The sequence below is a fragment of the Hippocampus guttulatus genome, chromosome 3, assembly GCF_054856545.1.
Source record: "Hippocampus guttulatus isolate MCC_2025c chromosome 3, RoL_Hgut_1.0, whole genome shotgun sequence".
In the NCBI taxonomy this organism is placed as follows: domain Eukaryota; kingdom Metazoa; phylum Chordata; class Actinopteri; order Syngnathiformes; family Syngnathidae; genus Hippocampus; species Hippocampus guttulatus.
In genome coordinates, this window is record NC_141263.1 from 3655188 (window position 1) to 3672913 (window position 17726).

General features: G+C 43.3%; 1 protein-coding gene and 1 pseudogene across 1 annotated transcript; both read left to right on the forward strand.

Annotated features, from left to right (window-relative positions):
* The first annotated feature begins 139 nt into the window (after positions 1–139).
* LOC147207160 (up-regulator of cell proliferation-like) lies at positions 140–8377 on the forward strand. Its single transcript, XM_086107097.1, has 3 exons — positions 140–180; positions 1242–1313; positions 3555–8377. The coding sequence occupies exons 2-3, from the start codon at positions 1277–1279 to the stop codon at positions 8213–8215; spliced, it is 4698 nt and encodes a 1565-aa protein (XP_085963223.1). The 5' UTR covers positions 140–180; positions 1242–1276; the 3' UTR covers positions 8216–8377.
* A 6623-nt stretch (positions 8378–15000) lies between these two features.
* Positions 15001–16886, forward strand: LOC147207161 (uncharacterized; annotated as a pseudogene).
* The last annotated feature ends 840 nt before the right edge of the window (positions 16887–17726 follow it).

Genomic DNA, 17726 nt, shown 5'->3' on the forward strand with positions numbered 1-17726 from the left:
CTCCCACTCGTGAGTCATGTGAACAGCTGTACAGCGTAAGTGTTCGCAATGTTACAAGATGTAAATATGTTTTTTTTTTGACTGAAATTATTTGAACCGTGTTATCTGTTCTGTTCTTTAGAGGGGAGATCATTCGTGTTTTTCCACGTGCTTTGTACACACCCAACACACCGGAACATAGTAAGTGTGTCTGTATCTCAAAACATTGGGTTGTAATGATTATTTGTTTTGCACTAAGAAGTATTGTGGCTTGGAAATAATGTATTTTTATTTCTGTTTCCCTATTAAGCAAGCCACTGCTGTTGTCTATTGTGGCGTAATTGTCTTTAATCTGTTAGATAATTTTCTTTGATCTCTTAGATCCCTTTTTGAACTCTTTTAAAATTCAGTTTAGATCTCAGACTTTCATCTTAAAGCTGTACAATTTCTCATTGTTCAGTCGGGAATAAAGCCCACATAAAAATTATTTTGTGTTCAGTCTAATCTTTCCAGAGACTCGGCTACATTTGCATAGTTGTCATGTTTGTCCAGCTGCAATTTGCAATCTAAGTAAATTGCGTTGCAGCTGGGCTTAATCATGTCGGCGCTCCACTTCCGGGTTGGACCTTTGGGACTTGTAGTTCTTTTGTTCGAGTCGACTTGATAAGTTTGTGATGTATGGTTTCTTGCATTTAAAATAATGGATGATTATGACGATAATAATACATGGTGAAATCATGGTTGATTAAAGTATTTATTAAATGTATTGTTAAAATAAAAGAATTCATGTCAATTCTATACATATTTACATCGTGATGCAGAAAGAGTTATATTCATATTTTACTGCATTTATGTGTGCTTTAGGTTATTACCTGCTTCTGGTACTGTTACATCTACTACTCCTACTTCTGCTGCAAAGTGCTCCAATAAATGTGTCCAAAAAGTACAGAAAGAGTGATCCTTCCATGCTGACTGACGATCCCTATTCAGAGGGCCGTGAAAAACTGAATTAACTGAACAATGTGGGTGATGAGAAGCAAATCTTCACCAAGTAATTTGTGTGTGTGTGAGAATCAGGAACATTTTGGGTATTCTACATTTTGGGTCTCACAACCCTTGTGAGGATAAAGTGGATCAGAAAATGAAAGGATGGATGGAAATATTTTTGGTGTGAAAGTGATTTTTTTTTTCTCTCAAAAGACAATTCAATTCTGGGTGTTAAAAAAAACACAGGAGAGACCTAACAATGATATTGCCTCTAGGTTGTGAAATACAAGCCATCAGAGGATCCCACAACATGGCTGCAGTGAGCACTGAAGGACAAAAGCCAACAGGTACATTCTATTTTAGAAGAATAGACAAGAAAATATTTTACATGTCTAATTATGAGAAGAGGGCTTTGGGGTGAAATCAATTTGGGTGCAGCTGAAAAAAAAAATCATGTGGAAGCTGGAAAGAGGGATGGAACAAAGATTCTTGACTCTCAAGCCAAACTCAACACATAATGAGGTTTCAGACCTACATACCTTAACTTTTCTTTTTCAAATAATGCCTGAACATGGAAAAAAGGCACCCTTCCCTGTCGGGTAATGCTTTTTTTTTTTTTTAAATGAAAAAAAAAATCCTCGCTTGCTGTAACACTCGGTCAACCATTCCTTCATTCGGCTTTCTAATATCCACACTTTAGTTTCAACTTTCACGACAATGTCTTTCGGGAGGTTTTCTTTTGGCATATGAAACGAGGTGAATAATACTATGACTGTTGAAGTAAATGCAGCCTCGTTTAACAAATGGAACACCGTTACTTTGAAAGGAGTGTTAGATAATCTCGTGAGACGAACGCTGAGCTGTGCTCATTCAGTTCTGATGTCCTGTATCTGCAAACGGCGTTGTAACTCTGCTGATATTACAACATGCCTGAAAGCGCTCACAAGCTCCAACTGTTGCCCTATTTTTGGATACGTTTCGATTTGTTAGTCCCATTTGACATATCACAGTCTTTTATCTCATGAATGCTGTATATTTTCTGTGTTCAGTCGTGAATAAAGCCTTCATAAACATTATTTTGTGTTCGGTCAAGTGTGTCATAGACCTGGCCACACAGCTTTCCGGATTGCAGAACAGCTCGAAACACAGGTGTAATGCGCCCCCTTGTGGCTGGTCCTTTTCACTGTGACACATGACGGTGTCTCAGTGTTACCTTTTCTGCGTGCGCTCCCTCGGCCGTTGGAAAAATCTTTAAACAGGCCGCATAATTAAATAAACCGCAGGGTTGAAAGCTGTGGCGAAAGTAGCATCTTATAGTCTGGAAATTACGGTACTTTTATTTAACTTTTGAAAACTTGAAAAAGCTGTCTACTCATTCGGGTAAGCATTAAGAAATTCCCTTCTATGCCATGCAGCAAAGCACAAGCAGACAGACACACAGCACATGGTGAAATAATATATCATCGCGGTCTGTTGGACCAAGAGATGTACAAAACAGCCAGCTTCCAATAGTGGTCAAACTGAAGCGAGGAAGTATCTGTGTGTGTCTACTAAGTGTATTGACTGTATTGACCACTCCTGAGACGGTAATCATTGCCTTCATGGTAGCACATAAGCTACAAGTCATGCTGACTGCTTAACCAGGGGTGTCAAACTCATTTTAGCTGCTGTTTCACTTGGAGGGCCGTTTTGACTGAAACCATGAAAAAGAATAACTGTTGATTTAACTATTATTTAAGTCATTATCTTGACTTGTTTGAGCAGCTTTCGCAGGCCACGTAAAATGATGTGGCGGGCCAGATCTGGCCCCCGGGCCTTGAGTTTGACACCAGTGGGCTCAACTAACCCGAGATTGACACGGCTAGCGTTTTTAACACTGCAATTAAGTGCTTGGGTGAGTCCACTTTTCCAGACTTCCGTCTGGAACCGCATTAAGTCGGAGCGGATTCAATTTTGCACAGCAAAATAGCAGGCAAATTAATAAATCTCTGGATGCTGGAGATAAAATTGAGTCACGAAACGGTACCAGAAAAGAATGACTGTACACGACCCCAATATATCAGTGAGAAGGACGTTGGAATTTTTTTGTTGTGGTGTACCCACAGTTATTAACTTTTGTTTTACTGAATTGTCTGAGATGAGGAAATCACCAGTGCATCTTTCTACTTAAATGTCCCTACTTTCATGATATGGTATCACTGTAGTGTGAGCTTTGTACATTTTCCATAAAATCCACCTGAAAGCGAAATGTCCCAAACTTTTTGTGAGTTGTTATATATTGCAGGAGATATATCTAAAGCTTGGACCAATGATGGGCACGGTACACAGCAAGCATGCAGTTAGCATAATTATGATGCTACAATTATATATAAGTATCCAGTGAAACACCCCACCCGACTCTCGGGGCATGCAGGGTTTTGTTTGCTTGTAGCTTTGCAAACATATTGACATGTTGTTTTAACTTCTTGATGCGCTTATGAGAGAGATGCATGTCATTCACCATTTCAAGTTCAGGCACAATCCAACAAGAACATAAATCTGTTTGAAATGGCAAATTAAATAAATCATCTTGTCTTTCTCCTTGACAGTTCTGTTCGACTTCCTCTCCAACCTTGGGCTGCAGAAGTATTATCCGAACAAACTCACTCTTCAATCTCTATTGGAAGTCAACAAAAGCAGCATCTATGAAAAAGTTGTTCTATCAGAGGATGAAATACCATTTTATTTCCTCAGAAAACTGTTCCAAATCAATGCTGGATGCAGGTACTGCACTCAGGTATTAAGCAGCCATGAAGAACACGAAGACAGTCTTGACCTCCTGGACATTTACACGGCATGTGAATCAGCAAGCACAGTTCATCCCCTTGACCTGATAGTAGGTCTATTTCTTTGTGCTGACAGCTTCTTGCAACAGGAAATGGCCCTCAAGATGTCTTTATGTCAGTTTTCAGTACCACTGCTGTTGCCCCATTGCAGCAACAACCAGTGTACGCTGATGCTGTGGGCTCTGAGAGAAATCGTGAAAGAGTGGTGTCCACATGATTTGCGTCAAACGAGAGGATTCGTCGAGAACAACATTGTGCAAGCAACTATTCCATTTTTTTCCTTTGTGAGGCTAAAAAACTGCAGTTTATCTAAATCTCATTTTTTAAATCACATCCTCAGTCGTGGCCAGCAGAATCACAATATGTTTTTACACAGAGACATGGAAGGAGGGGCACGGCCTCGGAAAATTTCAAATACATTGGTGGAGGTATGCTGGTTCCTTCCTTGTGGGAGAGCAAATCTTGACATATTCCCAGAGCCAGTTGCATTTGCCAATTTGCGAGGAGATATTTGTGAGTCACTCACGCAATTTACTTTTCTTTATGAAGTATCCAATGCAATCTTTGTATTCTTGGACAAAATTGAAGACAAGGAGCACAAAGTTCTGACAGCTCTTCAAGATGCAAAATTCAAAATCTATTTTGTTGTTCATCGCAAAGAGAATGGGTGGGACGATATGGCGTCTGTCAAAAAAACACAGCAAGAACTGGATGTACCAAATAGCAGTGTTAAAATCAAAGACTCATGGGTGAATGTGGCAGAGTTTTCTCAGCGACTTTGTGGAGCCATCAAGAACTTACTGCGTGACGTCAAAAGCACAACAAGTATTGAAAATATGATGGAAAAAGCCATTGAATTGGGCCTGCGTGTGGATGAAAACCAAACCCTCGAGCAGAAAAAAGCTGCTGAAGAGATCATGAGGGGCATTAGTGCCCGAAGTATACCACACTACAAAAAACAAGAACTTCCTTTGCAAGGAAAAAATTGGAAGAGGCTTTCACAACTGGAGATGAAGGCATGCCGAATAAATGATGTTGCCACTGTTGGCGTTGAGCATTACAAAGCTCAGCTTCAGGATGAGATAAGACAAATCTGGGAAGCGCAAAGGAAACAGAAGCGGCCCAAAGCAATGCAATGTTTTATTGACACTTTAGCAATGAGTGACAAAGAGAGAAGGACTTATTTCTTGAAGTGGATGAAGTTCATCTTTAATACCCATTCTCGTGAAAAATTGACTGCTCTGCGTAACAAATTCAAAGAGCAATGCAGAAATAAAGACGCCAAACTCATTGCGGAGATTGATCAGAATTTGTCTGACAGCTCCTTAGGAGTGGAACATTACATGAGAGAAATGGGACTCAACTACGAGGTTTCCATGCATTCAGACGATAGCGCGGAGAAATTGGTTCATTTGCCCGCTGTCGCTGCTGAAATGCTGTTGGATGGTTATCCATTGGAGTTTTTGGACGGAGATGCGTCAAACATCCCAGAGAAGTGGGTGACAGATGTTCTCATGGAGCTTCACAAGAAGGTCGGAGGGAAGAGCAGGCTGTTAGTTCTGGCTGTGCTTGGTGTTCAAAGTACTGGAAAATCAACTCTTCTCAACACCATGTTTGGCGTTCACTTTCCGGTCAGCAGCGGCAGATGTACAAGAGGGGCTTACATGCTGTTCCTCAGAGTTGGAGACGATATACAAACTGAGTTGGGTTGCGACTTCATCCTTCTCATTGATACCGAAGGTCTGAAATCCCCTGAGCTTGCACAACTCGAAGATAGCTACGAGCATGACAACCAACTGGCGACCTTCGTCATTGGCTTGAGTGATGTCACCGTGATCAACATTGCAATGGAGAATGCAGTCGAAATGAAAGATGTCCTGCAAATTGTCGTCCATGCCATCATGAGAATGAAACAAATAGGGAAAAAACCAATCTGTCATTTCGTGCACCAAAATGTGGCCGGAGTCTCGGCTCATACCAAAAACTTGACAGAACGTCAACATCTGTTGGACCAACTCAACGAAATGACAGAAATTGCAGCCGAAATGGAGAGAAACCCTTTGATTCAGGCATTCACAGATGTGGTTGACTATGACTTGGAACACAACAACTGGAACATCCCGGGACTTTGGCATGGGACGCCTCCGATGGCACCAGTGAACATTGGTTACAGTGAGGCTGTCGCGGAGTTTAAGAAAAATCTTCTGGAGACAGTTGGAAAAGAAAGAAGCGATGCCTTCTCAAAGATCCCCGAGTTTCTCGAATGGATGAGAAGTCTGTGGAAGTCAGTGAAGTATGAGAACTTCATCTTTAGTTTCAGAAACACACTTGTGGCCCATTCTTACGACAGCCTCTGCAAAGAGTTTTCACAGTGGGAATGGGAGATGCGAAAAGAAATCCTCTCCTGGCAGACGGAAGCAGAATTTGAAATCTTAAATGCAAGCAGTGAGGCTGACTCGGAAACATGGGATGCAGTGGTGGCATCAAAGAAATCAGAACTATGCGGGGAAATTGAAGTACGAAAAGACAAATTGAATGCCAAACTCTATGATTATTACAAAAAGAAAGACGGCCGTGTCAATTTGATCGAGAAATACAAAACGGACTTCATTAATAGTATCACAAGTCTGTCCAAGGATATTCTGTATTCAGTGAATATTCATTTGGACAGAGTCCTTGCGCGAAAGACCGGTTTGAAAAAGGCCCAGGACATCCAACGAGAGTACCGTGGTGTGATTGAAGAGAGAGTCATGAAACTTCTGAGTGACTTCAAAGGCTGTAGCCTGTCTGATGACCAACTGACAGAGGAGTTTGACAAAATGTGGGCTACCACGACGGCCAACGTGCCCACAGTGAAAGAACAAGACATACCTGCCTACATTCTCGCCCAACTGAGGAAAAATGTTCTCCATCAGAACGTGAATGAGAACTTCAGAAAGATTGAAAACCTCATGCACTTGGGAATGGGCCCGTTTAAGACCAGAAGCGACCATGTTGACTCCATCATGAAGAAATTTCAACATATGTACAAGGGCAATTTACAATTGTTTGCAGACAATGTCATCGCAACGTCCATTCAGTTTATCCTTGATAAAACGAAGTCCAATGGTGACTACCATGACTCTTTCCCAAGGGATCTGCTGCAGAGGATTGATGAATTGCTTGATCAAGGATACAAGTGTCACCAAACCAATACTCAGTTCGAGATTGACCTCAAACTTCATATCTGTGGCATTGCCGCAAGAGAATTCCTCAAGATGCACCAACGATTCCTGTCAAACAATGACCCCCGAACGCAGCTGGAAAAGTACAAGGACCAGTACTTGTTGGATTTTCTGGATTTATACAAAGAGACCGATCACTGCCAACGCAAAGCAAACAATTTTGTCCAGCTCTGTATCAAGCCGTCCATTGAGGACTGCATCAACCGATCTTTGGGAATTGACATTGTCGACGAGATTTTGACAAGCAGTCATTCCATGACTTACAGTTCACGCTCGTGCTTCCAATATGACATTCAGAAAGAGTTACTGCTGAAAGATGACTTCAACAGTTTTGTCAAGTACATTTCTTCCTATGAAACATATGTGAAGGATCAGATCCTTCAACACATCTGCCAAAAAATGGACCAAGACAAGTTGTTGTGCAAATTGAAGAAGAAGAAGTTGGAGGATGTAGTTTGTAAGTTATTAAATGCAATGGAGCAGGCCACAAAAAAGTTGTCAGATGATGACAGAGACATTCCAAATCTCATCAACCAAATGCGCAAATATCTGATTAAAGACATTGTCATATCAGAAGAGGCACAACAGCGCAGTCTGTTCCAGATCCAAAGCACGTGCGAGTCATTTACACAAAGCTTCATTGCAGCCTTGACTACATTAAAGGAAACACTCCTTGATGAATTTTCCAACACTGACAGCACAACCGAAACGCTCAATAAACTTGCAATCAAACCGCAGAATGAGCTATTCAAGAGAATATTCGGATGTGGACAGCAGTGTCCATTTTGTAAAGTTCCCTGCGAAGCAGGTGGCAAAAAACACAAGAAACATCATGCGGCTGTGCATCGACCACAGGGTCTTGGAAGATGCAGGGATTATAACACAAAAGACCTCGCTGAATCTCTGTGTACAACTAACGTGCAGAGTAACATGTGTTTTCAAACCTCCGAAACACAAGGAAAGTGGGTTGACTACAAAGACTACGCTACCATCTTTCCTGACTGGCACATTCCCCCAGACCCCACAATGGAAGCATCAGACTATTGGAAGTATGTCCTGGTCCGCTACAATAAACAATTTTCGACAGAGTATGAGGCCAACCCAGCAAATGTTCCACAGGCTTGGAAGAAAATCACAAAGGAGCAAGCACTGAAGGGTTTGAGAGAAACTTTCGGCATAAATGAAGATTGCAGTCAGTAAATGTGTGACGTAAAAAATTATTTGCAGTGTGTCCGCGTGGGGAAGAAAAAAGAAGAGAAGAAAAGAGTTCAAAATATGTCACGGTTTTGCTTGTTGAAAATAAACACTGTCAGAAATGAATTTAAGTGTATCGTGAAATATTATTCGCCTATCTATGACGTTCCACATTATGCTTTTGGATTAAGGTAGCGGACTTCCATAAGACAAAAGTCAAGTGGTTTGGTTGAACTCCCAAATGTTATTATTATTGTTTTGTTTTGGTTTTGAGTCGGCATCAGCTGGGAGTAAATAAACTGCTTAAAACAAGCATTTTTACCCTTTTTTTTTGGAGGAACTGTTCCTGTCTGCCAAACTGGGAAACTGCACATGGAGTGCTTCGGGAGGGGCCAAGGGACATCATCCACTTTGTTCCAGCACCCACTTTCTTTGGAGCCACAGTTGTGAAAAAAATCAAAATTACCCAAAATACATGCACACAAAAAAGAGCCATTTTACTGATGGGCAGTTCATTCACTTTCTTGTGAAGTTTGCTGCTGCCATCTCGAGGTGAAATGCTAAAAGCTCACCTCCAGAAAACTTGCGAGCAAGACAAAGCAAAAGAAGAAAACGACCAAGCAATGGCTCTTAACCTTGTGCTGCAGTTGATGTAAATAAGTTTAAATAACGCAACATACAACAATTGTAAAAGTATTATTCCTGAATGTTTATTTTTATTTCAACCTCTCAAGATGTTCAGTGGCATCAGTGCTATTACATACACATATAGTTCTTATTTTTTTCTTTGTATTTTTACCCTCTTTGGACAATAAAAGCGGTACTGTGCTATGACCAAAACATATATATATATATATATATATACTGTATATATATTTAAAAAATCCTCATATCACCCCTCGGGTGGTGTCCGTCCTCTATTCAGCCTGGGTCCTCTACCAGAGGCCAGGAAGCTTGAGGGTTCTGCGCATTATCCTTGCTGTTCCCAGCACTGCACATTTCTGGACTGAGATGTCCAATGTTGTTGATCTGTTGCAACCACTCATCTAGTTTGGGGGTCACTGCCCCGAATGCTCCGACCACCACAGGCACGACTGTCACCTTTACCTTCCAGGCTCTCTCCAGCTCCTCTCTGAGCCCTTGGTATTTCCCCGAGTTTCTCGTGTTCCTTCTTTCTGATGTTTCCATCATTTGGGACCGCTACATCCACTACAACGGCTTTCCTCTGCCCTTTATCTATGATCACAATATCTGGTTGGTTCGCCATTACCATCTTGTCGGCTTTCCTCTGCCACAGGATCTTCGCTCTGTCATTCTCCACCACCTTCGGAGGAGTTTCCCATTTTGACCTTGGGGTTTCCAGTCCATCCTCCGCACAGATGTTTTGGTAGACTATGCCAGCCACCTGGTTATGGCGTTGCATGTAGGCTTTCCCTGCCATCATCTTACACCCTGCAGTTATGTGTTTGATCATCTCAGGTGCCTCTTTGCACAACCTACACCTTGGGTCTTGTCTGGTGTGGTATATCTGGGCCTCAATGGCTCTGGCACTCAGGGAGTGCTCCTGAGCAGCCAGGATGAGTGCCTCTGTGCTGTCCTTCAGGCCAGCCCTCTCTAGCCACTGAAAGGACTTCTTGAGATCAGCCACTTCAGTTATGGTCCAGTGGTACATCCCGTGGATGGGCTTGTCCTCCCATGATGGTCCCTCTTCCAGCACCTCATCCTCTGTTCCCCATTGTCTGAGACATTCTCTGAGTATGTCATCTGTTGGAGCATTCTCCTTGATGTATTCATGGAGCTTGGATGTTTCATCCTGGACAGTGGCTCTCACACTCACTAGTCCCCGGCCTCCTTCCTTTCGGTTTGCGTACAGTCTCAGGGTGCTGGATTTGGGATGGAACCCTCCATGCATGGTTAGGAGCTTTTGGGTCTGAACGTCCGTGGTCTGAATCTCTTCCTTTTGCCACCTGATTATTCCTGCAGGGTATCTGATCACTGGCAGGGCATAGCTGTTTATAGCCCGGTTCTTATTCTTGCCATTGAGCTGGCTTTTTAGGACTTGCCTCACCCGCTGGATGTATTTAGCCATAGCCGCTTTCCTTGTTGCCAGTTCGAGGTTGCCATTGGCTTGTGGGATACCGAGATACTTGTAGCTGTCCTCAGTGTCTGCTATCGTTCCTTCAGGGAGTGAGACCCCTTCAGTGCGGACTACCTTTCCTCTCTTAGTCACCATCCGACTACATTTCTCAAGCCCGAATGACATCCCGATGTCACTGCTGTAGATACTGGTTGTGTGGATCAGGGAGTCTATGTCCCTTTCGCTCTTAGCAGACAGCTTTATATCATCCATGTAGAGGAGGTGACTGATCGTAGCTCCATTTCTGAGGTGGTATCCATCGCCTGTCTTGGCGATTACTTCGCTGTGAGAGTTTTTCTCGGACAAGGTTAAAGAAATGACTCGGCACACAGGGAAAATTGTCTTCAATATCGATGGGAGCGGATCTCTGAGAGCGAATGGCGGTTTAGTTGCTCCGATCACAATCTCGAGCTCCCTTCCCGCCAATTCAGACTTTTATTGGAACATACGAGGAAAACATTGCCTCCGATATTTGCATACCGCACCCCCGGTCCGGCCCCTCGGTAGTGATTGGTTACCTGGGTTTAAGCTTTGAACCACCGGTACATTGGCGCCTTACTGTCTGGTCTACACTGTATTAACATGTTGCAGACTTTGTGGACGACAAATGTCGCCTGGTCGCGACGGGTGTTCTCAAATGGTCTTTTGTTGTTCAACCGCTGTTCCCGAATTATGCATTCCCCCTTTGTGACCGAATCTAGCCCTCTCTTCTCTGATCGCCCACCTGCATTGACGTGCTAATTGTGGACTTCAACAGCTCTCCGCCCAGGTGGCCATCGCCTTTGTGCACAGGCATTTGGGGGTGCCGGATACGCACCCAAATGTTTAGACGTGCCCCAATTAAATGAAACTTTAAACATGATACAATTTTGCTCATAGATTCCTCTAACATTGGCTTAGGGGGTTCAGTCCGATGCAGAACAGCAGTGGGGAGAGTGCATCACCTTGGAAAATGCCACATTTGATGGACACTTGGGTAAGTGGCTTGCCATTGGCTTCAAGTGTGGTTTTCCACATCCTCATCGAGTTCGCAATGAAGGCTCTTAGGGTCCTGTTCACCTTATACAACGCCAAGCATTCAGTGATCCATGTATGTGGCATCGAGTCATAGGCTTTCTTGTAATCAATCCAGGCTGTGCACAGGTTGGTATGTCGGGACCTGCAGTCTTGTGCGACTGTATGGTCAACCAGGAGCTGATGTTTGGCTCCTGTATTGATCCATGTGTCCACTTATTTTAGCCGCAACGATGTCTGACATAAGCTTCCATGTTATGGAGAGACAGGTTATTGGCCGATAGTTGGATGGGATTGCACCCTTTGAGGGATCCTTCATGATCAGGATCGTTCACCCTTCAGTTAGCCATCCTGGGTGAGTCCCATCCCTCAGCAACTGGTTCATTTGTGCTTCTAGGCTCTCATGGGGTGCTGTGAGTTTCTTTAGCCAGTAGGTGTGGACCATATCTGGGCTTGGTGCTGTCCAGTTTTTCATATCTGAGACTCTTTCCTGAATGTCTGCCACCGTTATGGTAACTGGGTTCTGTTCAAGAAGATTGCTGTGCTCCTCTCTCAAAGTCACCAGCCATTGTGCACTGCTGTTACGTGCGACCTCCTTCTCCCATATGCCTTTCCAGTACCTTTCAGTTTCCAGTCTTGGTGGGTCTGCTCTGCTGTTAGAACCCTGCCACTGAGCGTACACTTTCGCAGGTTGTGTTGCAAACAGCCTGTTTATTCACTTGGCCTCATTCTCTTTCATGTACCTCTTTAGGCGACTGGACATGGCTTGGAGCCTTTGTTTGGCAGTTTCGAGTGCTTCAGGTATGGTCATCTGGATGTACCTCTTGGGTATCGGCCTTTTCATCACACCTCTCTGGGCCTCCGTCAATTGACTCACATCTTTCCGAGCCGCCTTGATCTTAGCCTCCAACCGTCTTTTGCTTGGCGGGTAACATTTCTCATGGCTCCCATGGTTGCTCTTATAGCCAAGCATCTCTTGGATCACTGATGCTGAAGCGTATGTCAGCTCATTGGTTTCAGTGATTGTTACAGTAGGGATCGCCCTCAGTGCTGCATTCACACTTTCCATGAGACTTTCAGGTGGTACTTCACATAGCCGTTGTAATCGGTTTCTAGGTTGCCCAGCCTTCATTCTCGCCATGACCTTTGCTTTCAGGTGAGTTGCTGCCTTGCTCAGCATTTCATTCATTGGGGCTGGCCTCCCAATCTCATCATCTGCATTCATTGGGGCTTGCCTCCCAATCTCTGGTATGACCTCCTCCTCTGATCTGGCAGCCTGGGGCCCTTCACCATGGAATCTGCGTTGTACCTCATCAATCTAAAGTTGTGACAGCATTTGCCGTTTGTGGATGTTGGAACGCTGAGCAACTAGTTGTTTCGTGGTCAACTCTGACTGTGGGTTTCAAAGTAACCATTCAGCCCACATTCTCTGCATGTAAACCCTCTGACTAGGGTTGCTTGAGTAGTCTCATTCCAACGGAGCCATGTTATCGCATCTTGCCCATCTCCGCTTTGTTCCAGTAGCCCATTTTTCGTCAAGGTGTTCTGGTTCTCCAGCACCCGACGCAGGCCTTGTTTGGCCGGGCGATGTCTGACTAACCCGGCATGTCATTCGTTTTATTGTCTCTCATCATTGTATGTGGTAGGCATTAGCGTGAAGGGTTTTGCCCAGGGACCCACACTGGACGGTCTTATGTGCTCTCATTTTTGCCCCAAGCGGGATTCGAACCCCCGTCTCCCAAACCGGTGCCTTACCAACTGAGCTATCCAGCCGCTACATACATATCTCTCTCTCTCTCTCTCTCTCTGTCTCTGTCTCTGTCTCTGTCTGTGTGTGTGTGTGTAAAACATGAATTGGAATATTTCATATCACACAATTTTTATGCTTTGTCATTGAATTAAATAATTGATAAAAATCGTAGAATTTGTCACACAAGGGTAACTCAAAAAATGTCACTCTCTTCTTAAATCAAGGTAGTGTACCACTAAATACTGTATTTAGACACAGACAGAATATTTTCAAGAGCTGCTCCAATTCTTTGGCGCGTCCGAAAAATCTGAAAGTATTTGGGTTCTGAATCGTCCAGATTAACCAGTTCTTTTAACTGGTTCAATAATCACAAATGCAAGAATACTGCACAGATCTTATGAGTCGTGTGGCTAGCTATGGCCAAGTCAACAAAGGGTGTCATGGACTTGCTGATCTTTATCATTTTAACCAATTTTTGTTCGAGACCTCACAGATGATGAGCAAAGTGTAGCAAGTTTGTACTTCGTGCTCAAATCGTGTGTGATGTACTGTAGAAGACAAACATCGTGTCATAAACCACAAACTAAACTGTCATGTTTTGGTTTGTGACCAACAAGTGGCACTGTGGGGCTTTTCCCTGCAGCTGCACACCTGTTGGTCGTTAGATAATTAGTGGATTTAAAAGGACACCCAGCCCGAACACTCAGTGTTGGGTCATTGTTTGCTCTTGGCTACTGTCATGTTTGTTTGCTGCAATTGGGTTCGTTTTAGTCATGTTTTGGTTGCTGTTATGTTTTATCTTCAGTCATGATTTTTGTTTGATACTTTGGAATTTGTTGGTTTTGGATTTAGTTTTCTCTATGTTTAATACAATTCGTCAAGTACACCCTGCTCCTTCCTCCTGCCTGCTTTTTGGGGTCCACCACCACCTCGCAACGTAACATAAACAGTATCAACACCCTCGAGGAAATTTCAGATTGATACAGTACCAAGAGTGAACGGTGAGAGGCAGCATGGTGCCACCAAGTATTCAGACCATGAGGCAGGGGTCTTACATTTTGTAGCAGCAGCCGCAGGTAATCCCAGCATTTATGGAAGTGGTGCTGAGGCAGCTGCCTACATGGATACGTCATGCCACTTTTGAGCCAATGGAAACACTCAAGTACGGCAAAAGGCGTTAGCGCATGACAACTGTGTGTGAGATGAGAGGCAAAGGGACATTTGTGTTTGTCCTGGGGGGTTTGTCGACAACCCACGCAGCTTGGGTAGCTGACATGAGTGATCCCTGTATTCTATGATGGGACTTTCTGAAAGCTGCAAAATGTGTGGTGGCCTTGGGAGCTGGGGTGCTCATCCTGCCGAGTGGTCATCATGTAGGGCTGATCACGGCATCTCGACAGGGTACTCCACGGGTGGCCGTCAACACTGCAGACCCTGCAGCGGAGAACACTGATGTGCAGATGACCCGACCCAGCCAGACCAAGACAGGAGCAGCGCTGACTCATCGGCAGTCGAGATGGCGTCTGCAGTTGATCTGTTCTGCCGATATGCAAACTGGTAGGGGTCCAGGGTGGGGGGGAGGGCAGACTTTATGTGCTGCATGACTAACCACTCGTGCACTTCATGATGCAGTATGGCTTTCGTCATGTAACATCTAGTCCCCTACGTGCACAAGCCAATGGTAAAGCAGAAAAAGGTGTGCATATTGTCAAGCAACTTCTTAAAAAGGCAACAGACAGCAGATCTGATCCGTATCTAGCTCTTCTGAGTTACAGGACCGCACCTCTTGAATGTGGCCAATCACCTGCTGAGTTGTTAATGAATCGCAAGCTTCGCACAACTTTGCCCTGCTATTCAGAAACGAGACAGAACAAAGACATTCTCAGCAAGATGGACTATCTAAAAAGCAAACAAAGGCAACATTATGACAAAGCGACCAAAACACTTCCACTACTGGTCAAAGATGATGTTAGAATCCAGGATCAAAAGGTGTGCAACAACAAAGCTACAGTACTCATGGAAGTTGGACCAAGGTCATACGAAGTGAGAACCGAAGACGGAAACGTGTTCAGGAGAAATCGTCGAAACCTTCGCAAGACCAAAGAACATTTCCAAGAGACTTAATGATGAAACGCCAAGTGAGGATGTTGTGTCTACTTAAACTGAATCCAAAATAACTGAACTGAACGAGAATGGTCATGAAACATCGTCAGAGAATGATACCTCAACTTTACCTGTTTTAAGGAGGTCCAAGCATAACATTAAGAAACCTGTCAGGCTTGATTTGTGAAAACGCAAATATTGACATTTTTTTTGTAGATTGACAGGTGTTTAAAAAAAAACAAGTTGTTCATAATAAATTGTTTACGCTAACTAAAAACAAAACAAAAAAAAACATTTGCATGTTTGCTACGGAAGAGGATTAGGGCCAATGAAGAAAGAAAAAATAAGTTTGGCAAGATTCTCACTTTAATCTCAGAATTCTGACTTAAAGTCAGAATGTATCTTAGTACATTCTTAACGGTTTTCAATACGGTTTTCAACATTGAAGAGTTGCAACATGTTTGCCTGTGTATTTGGTTTACAATTGTAGAGATTAGTATTACATTTGTGCTTCATACTTTAAAATTAAGCGATTATGTGTTACGGTGATTGAGTGTATATTTTTTCTATTTGTCTTGTTGTGCAGATTGACAGTGATGTCATAGCACTGATGGACGATGCCACCCTTGCCAATTATGTCCCGTGCTATGGAGACCGTATAGCACTCTTCAATTTTTGCAAGACTCAACAGCTCCCATCCAAAAGAAAAAATGGACTTTTGGAAAAATTACGTGAAAATGAAAATCAGGAAAGAAAGCGGAAAAGAAGACGCTTCCTCAAAGACACAACAAGCAAGACAGACGAAGAGGCAGAAAACATTGTGAAATGTTGCAATCGGATGGATACACAATGATGGAAAAATAACCAAACAGGTGAGGGAGAAGCAGGGAGGGGGTACCAGAAAACCTCAAATGTCCACAGAAGCTGGGTTGAAAGAAATTCTCAAGGAAGGAAAGAAACTATTTTTCCCCGATGGAATTTCTCCTAAAGGATCTGAATTGGACTTTCAGTTTGAGGTGTGGGATTTCAAACAAAACCTCCTCACTGATGAAACCTGCCAATCCATCGGCAATATGTATGAGGCTGCAAAGCTCACGTTGTTGCGCTTTTACATTGCAACAAGGCCAAAGGACGACCACCATGATGGCAGCACAGCGTCCAAAGAAGTATTGGTTGTGTCACACAATGCCAGTGACTACAACTCTGAAATTGAAGAGGTCTCTGTCGATTCAAATGAAATCTACACGGCATTCGACATTTCTGTTGATTCAGAAATTACTTTTGGCCCCACATACAACAAAGAGGGAGATGCAGACATCACACTTATCTATGATGGTCCACCTGATCCACAAGATGTGATGACAATAACTGTCCACTACACTGACACATTGAATGATATGATCATAGCATTCTCTGAAAATGCAATCTTAAACAAATCACTCAATGTGAAACGCATACTCCCAGATAATACAGAAGAAGTAGGTGTTGGATCTGGAGTACTGAGAGATGTTCTCAGCTGCTTCTGGCAGGAATTCTATGACCGATGCACCCTTGGTCAATTAAAGTACCATTCATTCGCCATGATTTTCCTGCAGAAAAGTGGAAAGCAGTTGGGAGAATTATTTTAAAGGGATACCAAGATTGTTGCTACTTCCCAAACAAACTTGCATTTCATTTCCTCGAGCAGGTGCTTTTCAACTGTGTCTATAGTGATCTAAAAGCCCATTTTCTGCAGTTTGTGAGCAGCCAAGAACGTGAGGTTTTGATGGAAGCAATGAAGGACTTTTCAGAAGTGGACCTAGATGATCTTGTGGAAGTTCTTGACAGCTACGGGTGTAGAAAAAGAATCTCTGCTGAAACCTTTCCCACAATACTGCAGGAAATAGCACACAAAGAGCTTATCCAAAAGCCCATGTTTGTGATTGACTGCTGGAGGGAGGTTACTCTTCACCGTGTCTCCATCAGTCTTGAAGCACTGAACAAGTTGTGCTTGGACTTGCAACCTACCTCAAATAAAGTCTGCCAACTGCTGAAATTTGCAACTGATTTAACCCCAAAGCAGAAGGAAGTGATAAATCATCTGAAAAGGTTCATCAGAGAGTTGGATGAATTCAAGCTTCAGAGGTTTCTCCGGTTTTGCACTGGATCTGATCTTGTTGTAACCAACGCCATTCTTGTGGAGTTCCAGGAAATGACGGAGTTTAGTACAAGGCCGGTGGGGCACACATGTGGAAAGGTTCTGCATATTGTTGACAGCTATGAACATTTTCCAGATTTCCGATCGGAATTCAATGCTGTTCTTGAAAGCAATGTCTGGGTGATGGACATTGTTTAGCTTTTTCATACCCGTAACTATGTTAATGAGCCATCGTAGGTTGCATCAGCACTACATGGCTTGGGTACATTACCGTGTTCACTGTTTACGATAAGTTTGTAGAGACAAACGTTGCATTGTTTGCTGTTTTTATAGTTACTGTATATAGAAATAACTTGCATTTGGTGTTATATTACAG